Below are 19,185 nucleotides of genomic sequence, written 5' to 3'. Positions count from 1 at the left end.
TACATATTAATTTTTGTATAAATCATAGTCTACAAAATTTTCAAAAGGGATTATACATCAAAACAATCAAATGCAACATACACAAACATAAAATAATAAAATAGATATATGAAACTTTAAATATGAAGCAACAATAATAGGAGTGGTCTAGGGTGGTGGTGGAGGAAAAATATGGTGAGTAATGAGATGATCCATCATTTGAGCCATATCAATCGACGGATTTGGATTTGCTGCTGTAGCAAATTCACACAGTTTGCCGCAGTAGCAAATCTCAGCTGTCCTGTGAATTTGGACCCGTCATATCATGGATTGCTGGCTGAAATTTGCTACTGCGGCACTGTTTGAATTTGCTACAGCAGTAAATCCAGATCCTCAATCAACATAGAAATCGTATTTTCAAAGCACAAATATTTTATTCCTTTTAGACCGGATCCTTAGAATCTACAAGTAACCCTAAAGCATCTTTATAAAAGCTCTCTTTAACATAGTTTTTATTCTCATCTCTTTTGTAACTCATTCTTTCTAATGTAGTAGCCATGAATACCAAGGTGGGATCAATACAAGAAAATAAATTGATGACAATTAAGACACCATAATGTTTCCCTCAAAAAAAAAAAAAATTGAGACACCATAATGTAATAAGAATGACTGACAATAACATATAAAAAGTAATAGGTGGATGGCCTGAATTTGACTTCATTCATTTTAAAAACTCTAAACAATGACAATTTTATTGGGTGTACTTCTAAAAACATCTTATACAAATTTTGTGATAACCCCCAATACACTAATTCAACCATTTTTTTTTTGGAGAGTTCAAAAATAATAATAAAATCAATCAAGATAAAGCTTAACCTTAACTTACATTCAATAAAAAAAAAAAAAAGTTTAATATTTTGGACTTCCCAAGCCTGAATAACTCCCACGCTTCACATTAGGATGTTCTTATCACAGAAAATTCACTTAAAAAACTGTACATTAGCTTAGCAAGTCTTATTATTTTATTGTTTTGGCTTTCGTACCGGTTTCCGACTCATTAATAATGGGCGATTAATCCAGCTCATGCGTATGCGCACTGGCCAAAACAAGTCTTATTATTACCCAATTTTCCAACGGGAACCTTGTCTAACAACCACCTTGGCACTGAAAATGCTACGCCAAACAAAGCTTGGATTATGTCCCACTTCGACTCCAGGTAGCTACTATTAGGGTAATACTCGACTTTAAAAATTCTTGAAACTAAACTATCTGAATCAGTTTGTAGTTTCCAGCCCGTTTTTCCAAGCATTGCAACATTAAAAGCTACCAAATCTTTGAAATCCATACTTCCATGGTTTTTGTGCACCGATAACTTTTCCCAAGATAACCAATGAAACCCTTTGTTACTTGTACCTCCATGTCCCCACCAGGAGGCATTCATCATTTTTTCAATTTCATCTAGGAGTGTATTTGGTTATCTGAATATACTCATATTGTTGAAAAGCAACTATATACATATATCTATGAGTGAAAATTAAAATAATAAAGTTCCCTTGAGCATCCAACAAGTTGTTTCTTAGATGTTTCTAATTCACGTATGGTGCTAGCAAAAAATGATTGTTGTATTATAGAGAGTACTAGCTATGAGACCAACTGCATCGGATAACCTATCCATGGTGGTGAAATACTCTTAAGTCCAATGTATTACACGCCTCATTCAATAATCGATAAGTTTTTTATTCTTTATTTAATTTGATGAAGAATCATATTTATTTGTGCATATATTTGTGTTTGATTTATTATTTGTAATGATTATATGTCTAATTTTTCCAACGGTCTGAAGTTGAAGAATGATGTTTAAGGCTTAGGCTTCTATGTTATACATTTTGTAAGTATGAATGACATTTATCTTATGATTTATCATTCTTAACCTTTGGTACAACATAGAATGTTCATAAAACATTTCCAAACATTTTTTCTAAGTTATTGTTTTTTTTTTTTTTTTTGTTACAAAAATTTTAGGGTGAGGGGATGGTGCCTCAGTCCAAGGCAGGGAAGACCTTCGAACACAAAGATCACTTACAAAGGTAATTACATTTACCTCCCTCCAAAAGCACTAGCGGGACTCGAACCCAGATTCTCTCGAATTTAAAACCTGTCTTTTTACCACTAGACCAAGCCTTTGGAGTTTTCTAAGTTATTGTTTAAAGTCCATATGAAGCAATGCATCCAAAACTCTTAAAAATCAATTTTGGGCATATGTAACCGGTTTCACCTTACATGGTAACCAGTTACAACAATTGAAAATTTGAAAAAAATTAACGTTGGAAGGTGTAACCGGTTGCACCTCATATGATAACAGTATACCACCTTCGGAAAATCAAATTTTATGAATGGTTGTCATTTCAAATATGTTTCTATTCATTTGAGACCTTTATAAATCATAAGTTTAAGAATGGGTGCCATTTCAATTTTATGAAAGGTAGCATTGCTTCGTAAACATATTTACAACCTCTATAAAACCAATTGAGCTCATAACCATTTCAACAACTTTCATATTCTCAATTGTGAATTTCAATATCATTTGCATTCAAAACTCTCACTCTTGTTTTTGAAAAACTTCGTCCGTACTTTAACATTCACAAAAAGTTTTTCTGAGCACTAAGTTCATATTGTTAAAGTGATATTGATCAAGATAAACATCTATACAAATTATTCTTCATTTATTTTGTAAAAAGTTTCTCGCCATTGTTTCTGCGAATTGTTGTAAAATATAGTGGGGTGCTGTCTTGGAGTATAAAAATATTGTTAGGGTGTCTTGGATTGAGGTTACTGTAACAAAGATTCATACATAGTAAAAATCCTTCACGTGGTGTGAAGGGAGTGGATGTACCCTTAAATTTTAAGAGAAACCGCTATAATTCTCTTGTGTTATTATTCTCTTCCCTACACTCTTTGTTTTTCCGCATTTGTTCATACCTTCATTACAATTTTTTGAAAAAATATTTTTTTTGAACAATTTTTCCGAAAAAATTATCCTATAAATCTGAAATCCTAATTCACCCTCTTAGGTTATAATATTATGAACTTACACCTTGTACTTCATTTATTTCACAAGTTAAATATACGCAACTTTCCCTCACTTCATTCTCTATGATTTTGTTAATTCTTTCATCTCTTTCCTCCTCTGGTCAAGAACTTCAAGACCATACACATGTTTAAAGATAGAAAACAAAATAATTTCACAATGAATTTTCTGTAATCACACAATTAAAAACAAATAAAAGATGCCTTAAAATTTGTCCGTTCTATTTTGTCATCTATAACGCGCAAAACTCCAAACTATTAACTGCTACGGATGATTTTGTCTTATTGCCAATTGATTACTAGTTGGGTCTACAAAAGATATTTTAATTAATCATTGGTATAAATGACAAATCTAAATTGGCTTAGTTGTCAAACATGATCTAACATGATGAATGGTACGTGTTAATTAGTTATGTTTTCATTTTCAGTATATTCTAATGATTTCTTATGTTAATTTTCTTAATAATGTTTGACATAGATTATCACAATCTATAGATATTTTCATCAGATGACAAGCTTCTTCTACTTTAATTTATAGTTTGCTCAAACACTATTTATAAGAGTCTTTTTAACTTATGTCATAAGAATATATGTTAAAAGAACATAAAATAACAATTTTGCAATAAAAAAATACATATTTTGACTTTTAAAAAAAATTAAATACACACTTCATGATTGATATTTCTTTATTAAATTAATTAACGTGTATCTTTAGGACACATTCCGTTTATAATGATATATTAAAAAAAACTATAAACTATTCCAACACATTTAATTTTTTCAAACACATCTAGTTAATTTGATCAAAAGTCTTATAAGCTAATCCAATAAATTATATTAAGCTAATCTATCAGTGTTACCAAACATAAACATAAAACATGATGGCTAAACTCTTAAAGGAACGTTTTCAACAGTTAAAAAAAACTTTGTTCATACTATGGAAAACACCAACCATCTTTTTCAATCTTTATCTCTCTTTTTAACGTGGGATTCTCTTCTTTTGATAGGCGTATACGGTACACTTCAATAATTGGATATATCTTTGTGTTGTACACATAACACACTAGTGATGAATATTCTTCTACCTCAATCTAAGTTTCAAGATATGATCGACTTTGCTAAAACCAAAAGCAAAGGAGTTTTGGATCAGACATATTTGATAAGGAATGTTATGTTATTAATTAATCTTGGTGATATTTCTATGACTTGTATATGTCTACATAATTTTCGATGACTCATGTTAATATAACTTTTGATGACCCACATATTAAAATTAAATTGGATTTAATTTATATGCACGATTCAAATAAAACACTATAAATCAATATATATATTTTCTCTTCCACCCCAAGGTAGATTTAAACACTACTAAAAAACAAAAATTAGTGAGCGAAATTTAGTGACGGAAAACATGAAATCCATCTCTAATTCCGTCACTAAATTTTGCAACCAAGGAATTTGTGAGAAATTTTATTTTTTTCCGTCATTAATTTCCCTCCTTAATTTTGCTTTATCTAGTAGTGAAATGTAACGTTCATGCTTCTTTCTCTTCTGCTCATAATAAGGTTTGTATTGGTATGTGCATTCGAGATTCCGACGAGTGTTTTATTTTAGCAAAAACCAACTAGTTCGCCTCGTAATGTTCGATGAATGTTGGTGAAGCATTAGGACTTTGTCAAATGTTGCAGTGGGTGGGTTAGGCTTAAACATAGATTATTCTCTACATTTGAAGATTGTTGTTGTTGCTTTCAATTGTAACAATAACAGTAATAACGACTTTGATAGCATTATTATTTCTTGTAGACATTTGTTTAACCTTTTTATCAACACTAATGTAGAGTTCAGCATGAGACAAACAAATATGATCGTTCATGAGTTAACACAGACATCCATGTTAGAAGCTAACTCTCAACTGTATATTGATGTACCGTCTTATATTAACGACTAATTATCTAATGAAATGAGTTGAATTTCTTTCCCTAAGAAATCAATATATACATATTTGTGGTTGTCATGTCATCATAATAGACATGTCCATGTCATATCATCAAAATTGAAGGTGAGAATAATATGAATATGGGGACCAAATGTCTCAAGTTTTTAAAACGGGTGACCAAATTTTTAGAAAAAATAAATAAAAGAATCAAAATTGCAGATTTAGTAAAATTGAGAGACTAAAGTTGCATTCAAGTCTAAAAAAGTTCATACATAAAAAAAAAAAAAAAAAAAAAAAAAGGCACTTACCTTAGCAAAAAATGCATTGAAATGAAACACGCCAAATTTGTATCTAATTCTACTAGTAAATATTTTTATTTCACCAAATATATATATATATATAAATTTCAAAATTAGTGCAATTGACATTTGTAAATTAAACATATGTTTTTACTCAGAAAACTACAATAAACACAAACATACATTTTGTCATGACATATAATGAAATTAATATATGATGTAGACGCTAGTTAATTACCTTCATTCCTTTCCCGCAAACTAATTAATTAGCATTTGATTGTGATATTTTCTAACACCTAGCATGAATAATGTTTTTATTTATTTTTTTATTTTTTTAGAAAAGCTAGCATGCATAATTGTTCATCTCTCTTTGAAATATATCTATCCTCTAAATATATGGGCCTATGGTCTGACTTCTATAGGTCTACCATGGTCCAGTTATTTTATTAAAAAATTTAAACTTAGGTTTTTTTAAAAGCCTTGAAGTCTAATAGGTCGGTTTGTTCATACATATCTATTAAAACTTTTTATTTATTTATATTAAACATAAAACTCAAGCAATGAACTATTTAAATAGGCTTTAAAGCCTTATAATGAAATAGGTTTTTAAGATCTTATAGTCATAGTCACACCTTAGGGTGAACTAGGTTTTTAAATAGGCTTTAGGATATGTTTAGCCTACTTTAAAATAGCTAAAATGAACTATTTAATGGTCTTAACATGAAATAAGCCTGCAAATAGACTTTCAAGTTAGGCTAGACTTTTAAATAAATCAGGACAGTCCAAGAAAAAAGGTCTACTATAGGTCATAGATCAGACTCAGACCTGCAAATTTTATGTAGGTCAGACTCTAGCCTTTCAAAGCTTAACCTGACCTGACATATTCGCACACCTAATTGCACTTACTATGCCCAAATAACCACTTTTTCATTGTATGGATGCAACAACATACCTATACCATTAAATCATTAACATGAGAAAAACTCTAATTAGATTTATGATACATGTTTACATGTGATATATTACACAACATTTGAAAAACAAAAAAAAAAACTAAAGAATAATAATCCAATTCAATCAAATACACAAAATGTAATCTCTCTCCATGAGAATAAGAAAAAACATTCAATACAAAGAAGAAGTCTCTAGTGGCATGGAGAAGGAGCAAAACCAATAGTGTTTTTATAAATATCAAATTCCCAAAGATGATTTTGCTGCATAATATTACCAATAATAGAATTACGTGTTCCATTTATTGGCAAAAATCCAAGACACTTAGTTTTTGGTGCAGCATCAATGATGTAATTCTTCACTGGTGGTTCAAACCTTACTCCTCCACCAAAATGAAACACTAACTTTGGCATAACACTCTCATCAAAACCTTCTGCATCAAAGCAAACTTCCAAACCACCATTATTTGGATCATTAATTGTATTCACATTGTGCAATGATTTTTTCAATGCCTCTACAACAGGATAATAGGCTTCAAGAACAAGTGCTGTTAAGGTAAAACCTGAGTCAATTATCATCCCTTCACCAGCATCAAAATCCCAAACCTTTGGTGGGATTTTCAGCATTTGATCGTCGATGGAGATGCCGGTAACATTCACACCATAAAATGGTTGATACAAAAGCATATCTGTTCTTTTGATTTCACTCAACAATTTGACTTTAGGAGCTGTTCCAAATGTTAGGTAGCTTGAAACATTTTTGTGGCTCAAATGGTCAACAAGACAATAGGAAAATTTTGAACCAAATTTTAGACCAGCATTGTCAACAAATGAATGGTGTCTAAAGCCTAAGGCTAATATTCCACCTACATTTTCATATGGGAAACCTGGACTATTTATCACTGATTGTGTACATCCAATTGTTTGATTTTGAAGCTTTCCTATCTTTTTATTGCTTAGGTTTATTGATATTGTGTCAGTGCCATAGAATCCCACAGCAGATGATATTCCACTACCATAGCTGTCAAAGATAACATAAGTCAATAATTGAACATTAATCGTAGAGCACTGGTTAGTAAAACCTAAAATAAATATAAGAAATTTAAAGACATGTATTAAGGTACTGAAGATGAAAACTATGTATTAAAATTTGTACCAATTCATTTATCAAACTTTTGATATATTTTTTTTTTTTTTTCAATTTTAGTTTGAAAGGAGTAAGGGAGGGGTAACTTTAGCGCAACTGGTAAAGTTGTTGTCATGTGATTGAAAGGTCAAAGGTTTAAGTCCTGAAAACAGACCTCTTGTGTAAAAAAATATGGTAAGGCTGCGTACAATATACTAAATGGTGGGACCTCTTCCCGAACCCTGCGTATGCGGGAGCTTTAATGCACCGGATTGTCCTTTTTAGTTTGAAAGGGGTAAAGGATATCCAGATATAGTTGTCAAGGTGAACAGGGTAAAAGGTTGGGCTAATTGCAGGCACAGATTTAACAAAGAGACTGATGTTCCTGAATGCCTTGAATGAAGAAATGTGGGACATGTGATGTTACCTACCAACATTAATTCTCATTTATAACCAATGGTTGGATGCTGGAAAGAATGGTTGCTGGGTCCTCTTTTTGTGGTAATGTATGTGTATGAGGAGTACTTTTTTAAAGGTCCTCTTACCAAATTTCTCATGAGCATAGTTTAAGGAATCAAAGAAAAAATTTGTCTCGAAAATATAATATAAGTCAGTATATGGGAGGATGAAAACATTATGATTAATTTTTTAGGGATTATTATCAAAAAAATAAATTAAAATTCACTATATTTATAGGGACAAAAAACTTATTTAACCCTATAATCAAACACATTGATTATTGATTGGTATAAACAGTCTATTATCAATGTACCATTACTCCTATCAGAACTCTAAATACGTTGCCGTACTAGACAATGTTCTGCTCTCTTAAGTGCACACTAATTTTGGTACAATTTATAAACCAACCAACCAATTGAAAACATTGGATATGTCTTTTGGCCAGAGTAATGCCATTAAATGCTTAATTTTATATTTATTTTTTGGTACAATGAAATGCTTAATTTTTAACACATACTCAAATTATAAATCATTTTAGAACTTTAAATGAAGGTTAAAGAAATCTTTTAAACAATAAATAAGGTCATACTAACTTGTGTCTTTAGGCACAAGTTAAGAATTTTCTAAATGGTAAATATTTATTATAAAATATTAATTTTTAATTTATAAAAAATAAATTGAAACAATTTTTTAGACAAAATTTCCCTAAAGACACAAGTAAGCATTTCTCGATAAATATACTTTAAAAATTATGATTTTTTTATTAACAAATAAGACCAAATAGTTCAATAAATTACATGCTGCTCCCCAACTGTCTTAATTTGTGATCTCCCTTTCCCACAAAAAAGAGAAGGTAAATTTGAGGTCCAAAATCTTTTCTCTCTGTCACACACCCTATTCATTTAGCAACACTTGTTTCCATGAAAAAAGCAAAAACTTTAATTTCACTCAATTTTATTTTTATTAAATTATCCTTATAATTCAATACAGAGAAATGTTAACGTGTATCCAAAGCATGACCCTTGAATATATTGAATTAAAATCGATGAAATAATTATTAAATTTAGAAACAAATAATTAACACTAGTATTCTGAAAAGTTTGTCTCTCTGAAATTTTTTTGCCTATGTATTCTAATTTTTTGTTCTCCAAAACAATCCTATTAATCTACTTCCAACACCCCCACAAAACAATTTTGAATATTTCAAACACCTAGCAAAAAGAGGAAGAAAATAAACAAACCTGACTTCATAGAGGCATGGATCAGAAGGACTTTGACAATCAGACAAACAATAAGGTAGTTCAGCCAAGCACATTTTAGATGCACAAGAAATTTGATGAAATGTATGAGAACGATGTGGACAAAATGCATCATCACAAGGATTATGAGAATGAGCCCTTCTTCTTGTTGTTGTATGAGATTTTGTTCTTGATTTTTTTTTTGACCCTCCTTTATGTTTATTATGTTTATGTTTATGTTGGTGATTATGATGAACCTTTTTCATACATTTAAACCATGTTAACTCACTTCCTGTATCAGCAATAAGCCAAAACTTTTGACCTGGTGTTCCAACTGTAACACCAACAAAATATTCACCAATTTCAACATCTCTTCCTGAATGCATTGAAAATTCAAAATCTTGTTTCATTTCAATGTCTTTTCTTCTATTATTATAACCTTCATTCATTGCTATTCTTTGATCCATCATTTCCCTTCTATTCATATCCCTTTTGATGAACCCTTGTATAGCTTCAACTTGATCTACCTCACCAAGAAATCTTGAATCATGCCTATGGATAAGTTCTAGACTCATCTTCTCCATATTCTCATGCTCTTCATGATCTTCCTCATTGTTGTTCATGCTATGAACATGAATGATTTGAATCAATAAAAGGGTCATGAGAATTTGTGTACTCCATTGCATCAATTTCCTATTCATTTGCATATTAGATAGATGTTTATGTATGTATGAATATAAAAAATGTGACAATGATATAGAGAGATAGATTGTGATAGAGATATGAATATTTGTACTTATGATTCAAGGGTTGTAATGAAATTGTGAATAAGAGGGTAAGAAAAATAGAGAGAGAGAGAAGAAAGAGGCTAGAAATTAAAGATAGATTTTGTTTTACTATTTGAGGTGTGTCGAGGCTGTAAAACACAAACGACAGATATATTCATATATACAAATAAATAAATGTGATGAGATTTTTGAGAGGTACAGAACAAAAAGTGTAGGACCTTTGTTTTAGCCTTTCTTTTTAAGCATCTAGTATATCTGTTTTTCTATATTTATACTAACTTCTATTTCTTGAGTTTATATGCAAAAATATCTAATACTCATGTTGTGTAGGGAAGTTGTATTATGAGGGGATTTAGAGTTCTATATTTGCTGCTAACAAATTTATCTCCTCTTAGTATTTACCTATAATAGTTTATCTCTTTTATTTTTAAAATATCATAAAAACTATGGTTACATTGATTTGAATGTAATTTGACTTAAATCTTTTTAGCAAGATTTCAAGTTCAAACTTGTTGTGGAAAAGATGTAGTTGAGAAGAATGACCTTATTAAAGGTGGTTATCCGTATTTTTTAATAGAGATGTGTAATTTGTAAAGTTGGTGGATATTTTGAACTAATAACATGATTAATTATACTTGCGGTGAATACAATCTATAAGATTATGGTTAAACTGTTTAGGTCATATCTTGATAATGATCTTAATGTGAGTATATCTATTTTAATTTTTGAATTTGTAATAAATAAAATGCAACTAATATGGCTTCTATGTGTCTGGGTTGTTTGGAATGAACGAAATAACCGTCTGTTTAATCATGTTGTTACCCCCATCCCTTGTTTACTTGATAAGGTTAAGTTGTTGTCTTTAGGTTGGCTGAAAGCTAAAAAAGCTACCTTTGTTTTTGGAACTCAACAGTGGTGGTCAAACCCTCTTGTTTGTTTGGGTATTGGCTAATGTTTTTCAGTTGTGTCTTGTTTGTAACCGTTGTAACTCTTGGTTTCTGAGGTAATCTCTAAGACACACCTTGTGCGTTTGAGACTGCCCTATTTCGTATATAATTCCATTTTGGCTTGTTCAAAAAAAATATGTACCCTAAGAATACAAGTTAGCACGACCCATAAAAAATCGATAATTAAATGATGTGATGTGAATTCGATATATCTTATGATTTGAAACACATAAATGTAGAAATCATTAATGATTGACATGTTTTTAGATTAAAATAGACATTAACTTCATTATAATTTTTTAAGTTTAGTCTTTTAAAAAAAAACTCTATCTAACAAAGGAAAAAATTAAGTAGAGACATTCAAATTTCAAAACAACAAAAGTTTTGATACTTTTGAAACATGAAAGGGTTATAAAGCATGAACATATATAGAATGGATGAATGTTCTAGATCATAAAATAAAAAATTTCCTTATGTCCAATACTAGAGTGAGTAGTATACAAACTAAAATAAAAAATAAAAAAATTGATTAGCGATGACAATAATAATAGGTGATGATTTACTTTATGTTGGTGTAAGTTTGTTTTCTTGTGTCTCTCCTCTCCTTTCCTTACTCGTGGCCTCAACCCTCTTGTCTTGTTTATTTGTTTATTTTATTTATTTGTTTGTTTTCAAATTTGTCTTGTCTCCCTTTCATAATACTACTTACACAGTTATTACAGTCTGACTATTTTGGAGGATGTTTTGTTCCTCATGTCACCTAGACAATATTTAAATTTTAAAGTGAGTGCTGCATTCTAGCAATGCATTTTTTAAAGGAAATTTGCAATGCTTTTTACTTACTCTGTTGATTTTTGTTATGATAGTATCCTTCCCTATCATGATTTATTTCTCCGATTTTTTTTTTTTTTAACAAGCCAAAATAAAATATTAACTTAAAAGTGATTCACCGTGCATAAGACGTGCAACGAGTAAAACGTCGAAAAATGGATACAAGTCATCGGTGCCTAAACAACAGCACCACCATAAAAACAAATAATAAAATAAATAATTAAACTACAACATCCCTACATGAAAGAGGGTGTCGCCACCAATCATGATAAGCAAAAGCAAAACTCGACAAGTTTACCTTCAACCACTTAAAAGAATTCAGCTTTACTTTGTCAATGATGGTGTAACGATCGAATGTCGTATTGTTGAAAACTCATTTGTTCCTTTCCTTCCAAATCACCCAGGCGCAGGCAAGCCAAATAACCTTGAAGAATGAATGAGATGATCGCGGCATTCCCGTCAAATGACAAAACTGAATAAAGTGATCACAGACCACACATGAAGATACCGAAGAAATCTAAAGCCACTACCAGACAAGAGACCACACACTACCCAATGTCTCACAACCTAAGAACAGGTGATCAACCGTCTCCTGGGAGCCACAACCGACCACACGCAAATTGTTGTCTGCTTGAAGAACTCGCCTTCGCACTAGACTTTCTTTGGTTGGAAGTCTGTTGTGAAGAAGGCGCCACGTGAACAAGGAAACCTTTAGAGGAATATGATTGTGTCAAACATTATCAATGAGGTCCCTATCCAAAGGCTCATCCGCGAACGTGAGAAATTGATAAGCCCCACGCACGGAATAACCATGAATAGGATCTAGCAGCCACTTCCACTTATCATGAACATGATCCTACAAAACAATGTTATGTAACAAAGCAGAAAAAATATATTCATAGTGTTTTGATTGAACTTCGGCATGTTAGTTCCATCCTTATTTTTTTATTTATAGGAATCAAACTTCATTCTTCGAAATTTACAATATTCAAATATATTACGCATCAACCATCTCTATTAAACTCCTTGGTGGTTTAGTCCTTTTTTGTAGTGTTTATTTTAGGACTTTTTTTGTAGTGTTTATTTTAGTTCTTTCTGGATCTTCTCTCTAAAATTCAGAGAGAGATAGAAACAACTTGTGGAAGGAGGTAGAAGGAGAGAGTGAAGAGAAGTAGAGGATCCGGATCCGTACCACTAGCGTTTTTTTATTCTCTTAATGTTTAGCGTTGATCTGAAAATATGGGTTGAGAAGGTCTTAACTTTATCGTCAATCTGAAAATAGCGAGCATCCGGGATGGTGATGCGTCCGTGTTGGGTAGTTGGTTTCCGGAAAACTTAAGTGTACATGTTGGAAACGGTGCTAACACTTTATTTTGGTTGGATAGGTGGGTTGGTGATGTTCCTTTTTGTGTCAGGTTTAGTCGTTTATATGATTTGTCTGAAAATAAATTGGCTACTGTTGCTCAAATGTTCAGTTGGGGGTGGGAGATTGGAGGGGAGGCGTGGAAGTGGAGGCGGAGAATGTGGGACTGGGAGGAGGAGATGGTAGTGGAGTGTAGGAGTTTATTGTTAACGGTTTTGTTGCAGGTTGATACTGAAGATGTCTGGACGTGGACTCCTGATCCTGTGGAGGGGTATACGGTTAGGGTGGCCTATCGTACGATCATTGATAGGACGCCTCCCACTAATATTGTTTCAGCGGCTCTCTTATGGAGAAAGGATGTCCCGGTGAAGGTGTCGGTTTTTGCTTGGCGTCTTTTTCGGCATAGATTGCCTTCTAAAACAAATCTGTTTTAGTCGAGGCATTATTCCTTCTGAGGCTCAACTATGTATTAGTGGTTGCGGTCAACAGGAGTCCGAGACTCATTTGTTTTTATCTTGTACTCTTTTTGGTCATATTTGGCAGCTTATTCGGAATTGGCTTGGTGTTTATTCTGCGGATCCGGGTAACATTGTGGATCATTTTCATCAGTTTGGCACTTCTTCAGGTTACGGAAAATTAAGATGCTCTCTTATACATTTGATTTGGTTTGCAACTGTATGGGAGATATGGAAAGAAAGGAATGATAGAACTTTTCGTGGTCAAGAACGTTCTCATTATCAAATGTTGGAGGCCATTAAACTTCTCTCGTTTTGGTGGTTTAAGGCTAAATTTACTGTATTTCCTTATTGTTTTCATGATTGGTGCCAGGCCCCGTTCCTTTGTGCGGGCATTAGTTGATTTTTGTTTGTTCTATCTGAACTTGTTTGTAACTTTTGGGCGGTCTTCAATGGTACACCTTGTGCCGTGAAGATTGGCTGTCGTTTTTATTATATTTCATTTTGATTTCTCCAAAAAAAACATTTGAATAAAACTCATTTTTCGTAAAAAATCACCATGCATTTACCGTAGTATTTTATTTTTTAAAACCACCGTAGTATTTTCTATTAATAAGATCTTGTATTCTACCTTTATCAAAAATGAATTTCCCTTAACGACAAAATATTCCTAAATATATGCTCCATTTCAAAATATTAGACACGTTTTTTTAAGAGGCTAAAATTATATATTACCATCACAAAAAAAAATCATCCAGTACAAGGCGTGTTAAAGAAGACTTAAAAGGTCCAAAATACAAACTCGAAAAAGAGAAAACAAAACAAAAACAACGAACATCAAGGAGCTAAGTTAGAGAAGTTAGGCAGAACATAGAATTTTGCCTCCAAATATTGTAGTCAAAATTGAATAAAGAAAATTTTGATTTAAACCACATAAACACAAGAAGCTTAACATGTTCGCTCATGAAAAGAATATGCTCTTCCTTATGTTGGAAAATACGTTTATTTCTCTCTTTCTAAATAATGGAAAGAACCGCTAACCATAACACCTTGAACACTAAGCACATATTTTTAGAGAAACCTCTGAAGCAACAGAACTGGTTTAGATGTGCAATTAGATTCCGAAAAAATGCCGAAAAATCTCCAACCAACTGCAAATAACATACCAAATATTGCCAAAAAAATTACAAGAAACAAACAAATGTTCTCTATCCTCATTACACCTGCATCCTCTTGTACAAAGTTGCTCATCAATGGGTAACACGTGATTTTTTAGTAAATTATCTCCAGTAAGAGTCGATTCATAATCATTACTTTCTTAAAAAAAATGTCAAATATACCTTTTATCGATACTACTAATTTAATTTAGGAAGATGAAGAATGGAATGGAAAACATCTATACATAAAGAATGATTTAATGATAATCATACGCATTATCATACTGCAAACTTTTCTTAAAAAAAAAAAAAAAAAAATTAAAGTACCCAAGCGACTTATATAAATGGACGGACTTAGTATTTTTCTATTTGGTCATAAGAAAAATAAATTCAATTTTTAGTCTTGAGAAAAATAAACGGAAATAGCTTAATCCTTAACTACTATCACAAAATTGATTTTTTAGTGGTAGTCAGGGTTCGAACCCCATACCTTATATATTATTATGCATCACAAAATTGATTGTTTAACGTGAAATCGTTTCAAAATGAAAAATATTGGTCTTTGACAATAATTGAGAAAGGAACAATCTAGTCTTTGACAATAATTAAAATGGACAAAATGGTCCTTAAAACAAAAATCTTCTTCAATCATTCACCTATTTTTATTTCTTTTTACTTCTTTTGCATTCAAGAAACCAATTTTCTTTGTCCCAACATGATTACATGAACCAAATTTATGACAATGACTAAGATAGGGATTAGATTATCCCAAATTCTTCTTTTCAATGAGAAAGAACTTTACTTTTTTTTTTTTGGTCTAGAAAAAAACTTTACTTTCTAATGGACGAAATTGCATCTCAGTTTTTTTTCAGAGACTAAATTAATTTTTCGCTCTTTTTTTAAATAGTCCAAATTAAATGTTCATTGTATAAAATTGTAAATTTACATTAGGTGTTATATTGTCGCATGTAAGGGTTAATCATTAATCATTTAAGAATTTTCATTTGGCTCGTATTTCTCAATAATTTGAAGACCTACTCTAAGGTAGTGACAATACAAATCTTTCATTTTTATTCTATATGAACCAATCATTTGAACGTATTATCGAATAACTGTTCTCAAATCATCTAAATATATATCAATTAAAGCAATGGCCACACTTATCCTATACAATCCAATATGAATGACACTAGCTATAGTCTAAAGATATATCTCCCAAAAATGTAATACATATTTTATTTATTTTTGCTATCATTGTTTGACCTTTCTCAATTCATTATATTATTTAGTATGAATTAATTTATATTATTTTTGAGATACTAGCAAGCCAGCTTGTAAAAAACGTAGTTAACAATTTCTACTCGCTAACCGACTCCTTGCTCATATATTTATACATCAACTTGATGATGATGTTATTTAAGAACTCATACAACTGTTGTGCATTATATTTTTGCAACCATTTACTACAATATTTGAACTACGTATGCAAAATCACATGCAAAGTCAAAAGAACAATGATCTAAATAAAATCTACCTCTAATTTAGGAAGACTCATTCAGTGCATCTTCTAATGTGACAAGTTCAAAAGAATGAATAAATCTCGTAGATGAGATAGTACATAATTATGGTAGAAACTTGCAGAGAAAAACTGAAAATTGAGTTCACCTACAAATGCTGAAAATCTCACATGCGTAGATGGCAAGATATTTTAATAGTTTTTAAAATGTGCACACTCATTTAACAAAAAAAAAAAAAAAAAAAAAAAAAAAAAAAAAAAAAAATATATATATATATATATATATATATATATATAAAGTCTTACGCGACCAAATATGTTACTTCAAGCGTTGAGAGGTTTGATTTCTCGAAATATTACAAATTAATTGAAATCTAGCTTTCAAATCCAGACGATTGAAAATTATTGATCCCATGCAATACAGTTGATCATTTAGACCATATATGAATTTGGAATTTACAGTTCACAGTTCAACTAATTTGAGTTAAGACGAATAAATTGAGATTTTATTTAAGAGAAATCAAACTCTCTCACCGTTAGAAGTAAATATTTGGTGCGTGTAAGTCTTTTTTTTTTTATTAATTTCAGACTAATATATAATAAATATGCTAAAAGGAGAGTCACACACACCTGGAAACCAATATTGTGTTGTGTTTGTATGTACGTAAGTCAATGAAAAATATTTCATATCATGTAACCAAATCTAAGACAGTAATAAAATTTAGTATTATGAATTTTAAAATGCTTAGTACACAAATTTCCGACCATTTTCCTTAAATTGGTCCGAAAGTTTCATGTTACTCTGTTTATAACATGTTAATTTATTTGATAGTAGTGTAATACAGCAAAAATACATTAGAGTTTTTGAATGGTATGTGTATAATTAAGCTAGATTAAATAAATGAAGGAGTGGGACCTATCTTGGAGTTTTTGACCATGATGCTTATAGTATACAATAATGAAAATATATAATTGTCTAATTGACTAAACTACTCGGTTACTTAATTTTCATAAAAGAATAGATAGTGAAAATAGCAATAGCAAGTAGCTTGTTCTTCTCGATTTTAGTAGGAGATAACTTTGTCAACTTGGCGGTGCTCAAGAACTAATAACTTTGTAGGTTTTAATTTCCTTTTGTAATTAGTTAGTTTTTTTTTTTTTTTAATTGGTGGAACACAAGCGTGAAAATTGAAAGTTGGAAGACTAAACATCAAGAGAATGGATACAAATATATCTAATCATGTCGAAAACAAAAAGCAAACTGAAAAGGAAAAAAACCTAATAGAGAAAGCAAAGTTGCTGCTTTAAAATTAAACCTATGGCAAGAGAATGGTTATCTATGCAAAACTCTATCTTAATGGAATCACAAATGGTCTATATGATAAGTGACACTCTTAAATATGTTTTGGATTCTCTGGCGAAGAAGTATGATACTTAGGAAGTTGGGGCTTAAAGCGCTCGTTTAACTAGGATACACGTACGAGATCATAAAAGCATGTATACTTTAAGAATACACCTTTCAGAAAAGGTTGTGTGAGAGTTCTATGTTTGATATAGAGTTCAACACCATGAGTCACTCTTGTTAAATCCTAATTTTACTTGCTATGAAAATGTTCAAGGTCCAAGACATCTTTGTTTATACACAACTTTACAAAAACATTTAACGTTATTACCGTAACCATTTTTTAAATTCTAGTGGGGGGTTGTTGGAACACAAATGTGGAAATTATAAGACTAAACAATGAATCCTACATTGAATATTACTAGTAGTATATGCATTTAAAAAAGTGGAAGTCCCACATTGGATAGAAACACACATTAGTATTGTTTATATAGGAGGAAGGGAAATCCCAAGGATATTTCATTGGAGTGCATATCCACTCCACTTATTAACAGAAATCGACATATCTCCATTAATATAGTTTTGGTGTATAAATCTATGATTAATGTCATCAATTTTAGAAATATGTGTATTTATATCATGTATTTACTCCAAAACGATAGTAATGGACACTATCATTTATTTTAGGAAATGGAGAGAATCTTTACTCGTTCCCTTGAAGTGAAGCTTAGTGGCTTAGATAAAGACAATACTATGTATCAAGTTCAATCAAGGTCAATCTTTGTGGAACGCAAGTCAACGTTCCTTGGTTTAAATCTCTGAATCTTGCAGATCCTTTGTACCAAGGGTCTGACTTTGGACTTGTCACTGATGCAACGACTCTTTGCTATGAAAGGAAACTTTGTTATGACTTATGAAATTGAGTAAAATCATTGAAAACATCAACGATGGAAACGAATGGTTGAATCGCTAACTACAATTAATCAAGAAGATTAAAATATTTAATCAGGCATTTAAAGACAAGGATGTCTTCAACAACGATCATCAATCTACATCTTTATATAAAGGACCTGCTTTGTCTGAAGAAGGTCACACACATACATACATACACATAATCCTACATATATACTATTGTACCCTGATTTCATATTTTTTTATAGTATAGACATTGTCTAGAAACAGTCAAAAGAAATAAAAAGAGAAACACATATAGTGTACTAAGCTTATTTCTGTTTACTACTCCTAGAGTTTGTGTAAACACAATCTATTGTAACAAATCTCTAGTTTGAGATTAGAAAGTCATCTATGTCAAGGCAAGGAAATCTAGGACTAGGTTGTCTTAGCGTTGTGATAATCAAGTTTGATCGTAGTAAAAAATTACTTGAAAGTGCAAGAGGACTGGACGTAATCCCGAACTGTAGGGTGAACAAAAATAAACATATGTGCTAATCTTATCTCCCTTAACTTTTTACTTTCAGTTCATTAAGAGAAAAAGAGTAAACACAATTAACCTCCCCTCTCCTTTCTTATGTTTTTCTAACCTTTGCTCAAAGTCTAACAAGCTTAAATTTTAATACCAGACTTTAGATGTTACCCTACAACAAATAAGTGACTGACTCTAGGACCTCCTTACTCAAGGGGCACAAGGCTCTCACCTGATTTCTTTAAGACTCTACGCCGCAAAAGGTTTACTATGGTTGGAATCATACTGA

The 19,185-nt window shown here is 31.2% G+C and overlaps 1 protein-coding gene and 1 long non-coding RNA gene across 2 annotated transcripts; one reads left to right on the top strand and one right to left on the bottom strand.

The window, feature by feature from the left end:
• Positions 1 to 904: 904 nt before the first annotated feature.
• On the top strand, positions 905 to 2,914 carry LOC120578070 (uncharacterized). Its single transcript, XR_005644012.1, has 3 exons — positions 905 to 1,680; positions 1,823 to 1,867; positions 2,002 to 2,914. It is a non-coding gene; the product is annotated as an uncharacterized lncRNA (long non-coding RNA).
• Positions 2,915 to 6,269: 3,355 nt separating this feature from the next.
• Positions 6,270 to 9,999, bottom strand: LOC25486882 (aspartic proteinase NANA, chloroplast). The gene is made up of 2 exons (XM_013608709.3): positions 9,078 to 9,999; positions 6,270 to 7,272 (listed from the first exon to the last, which is right to left on the bottom strand). The coding sequence occupies exons 1-2, from the start codon at positions 9,779 to 9,781 to the stop codon at positions 6,447 to 6,449; spliced, it is 1,530 nt and encodes a 509-aa protein (XP_013464163.1). The 5' UTR covers positions 9,782 to 9,999; the 3' UTR covers positions 6,270 to 6,446.
• Between the last annotated feature and the right edge of the window lie 9,186 nt (positions 10,000 to 19,185).

This window comes from Medicago truncatula, chromosome 2 (genome assembly GCF_003473485.1).
Source record: "Medicago truncatula cultivar Jemalong A17 chromosome 2, MtrunA17r5.0-ANR, whole genome shotgun sequence".
NCBI classification, from domain to species: domain Eukaryota; kingdom Viridiplantae; phylum Streptophyta; class Magnoliopsida; order Fabales; family Fabaceae; genus Medicago; species Medicago truncatula.
Note: the sequence above shows the minus strand (reverse complement) of the source record. Positions and strands in the feature narration are given on the sequence as shown.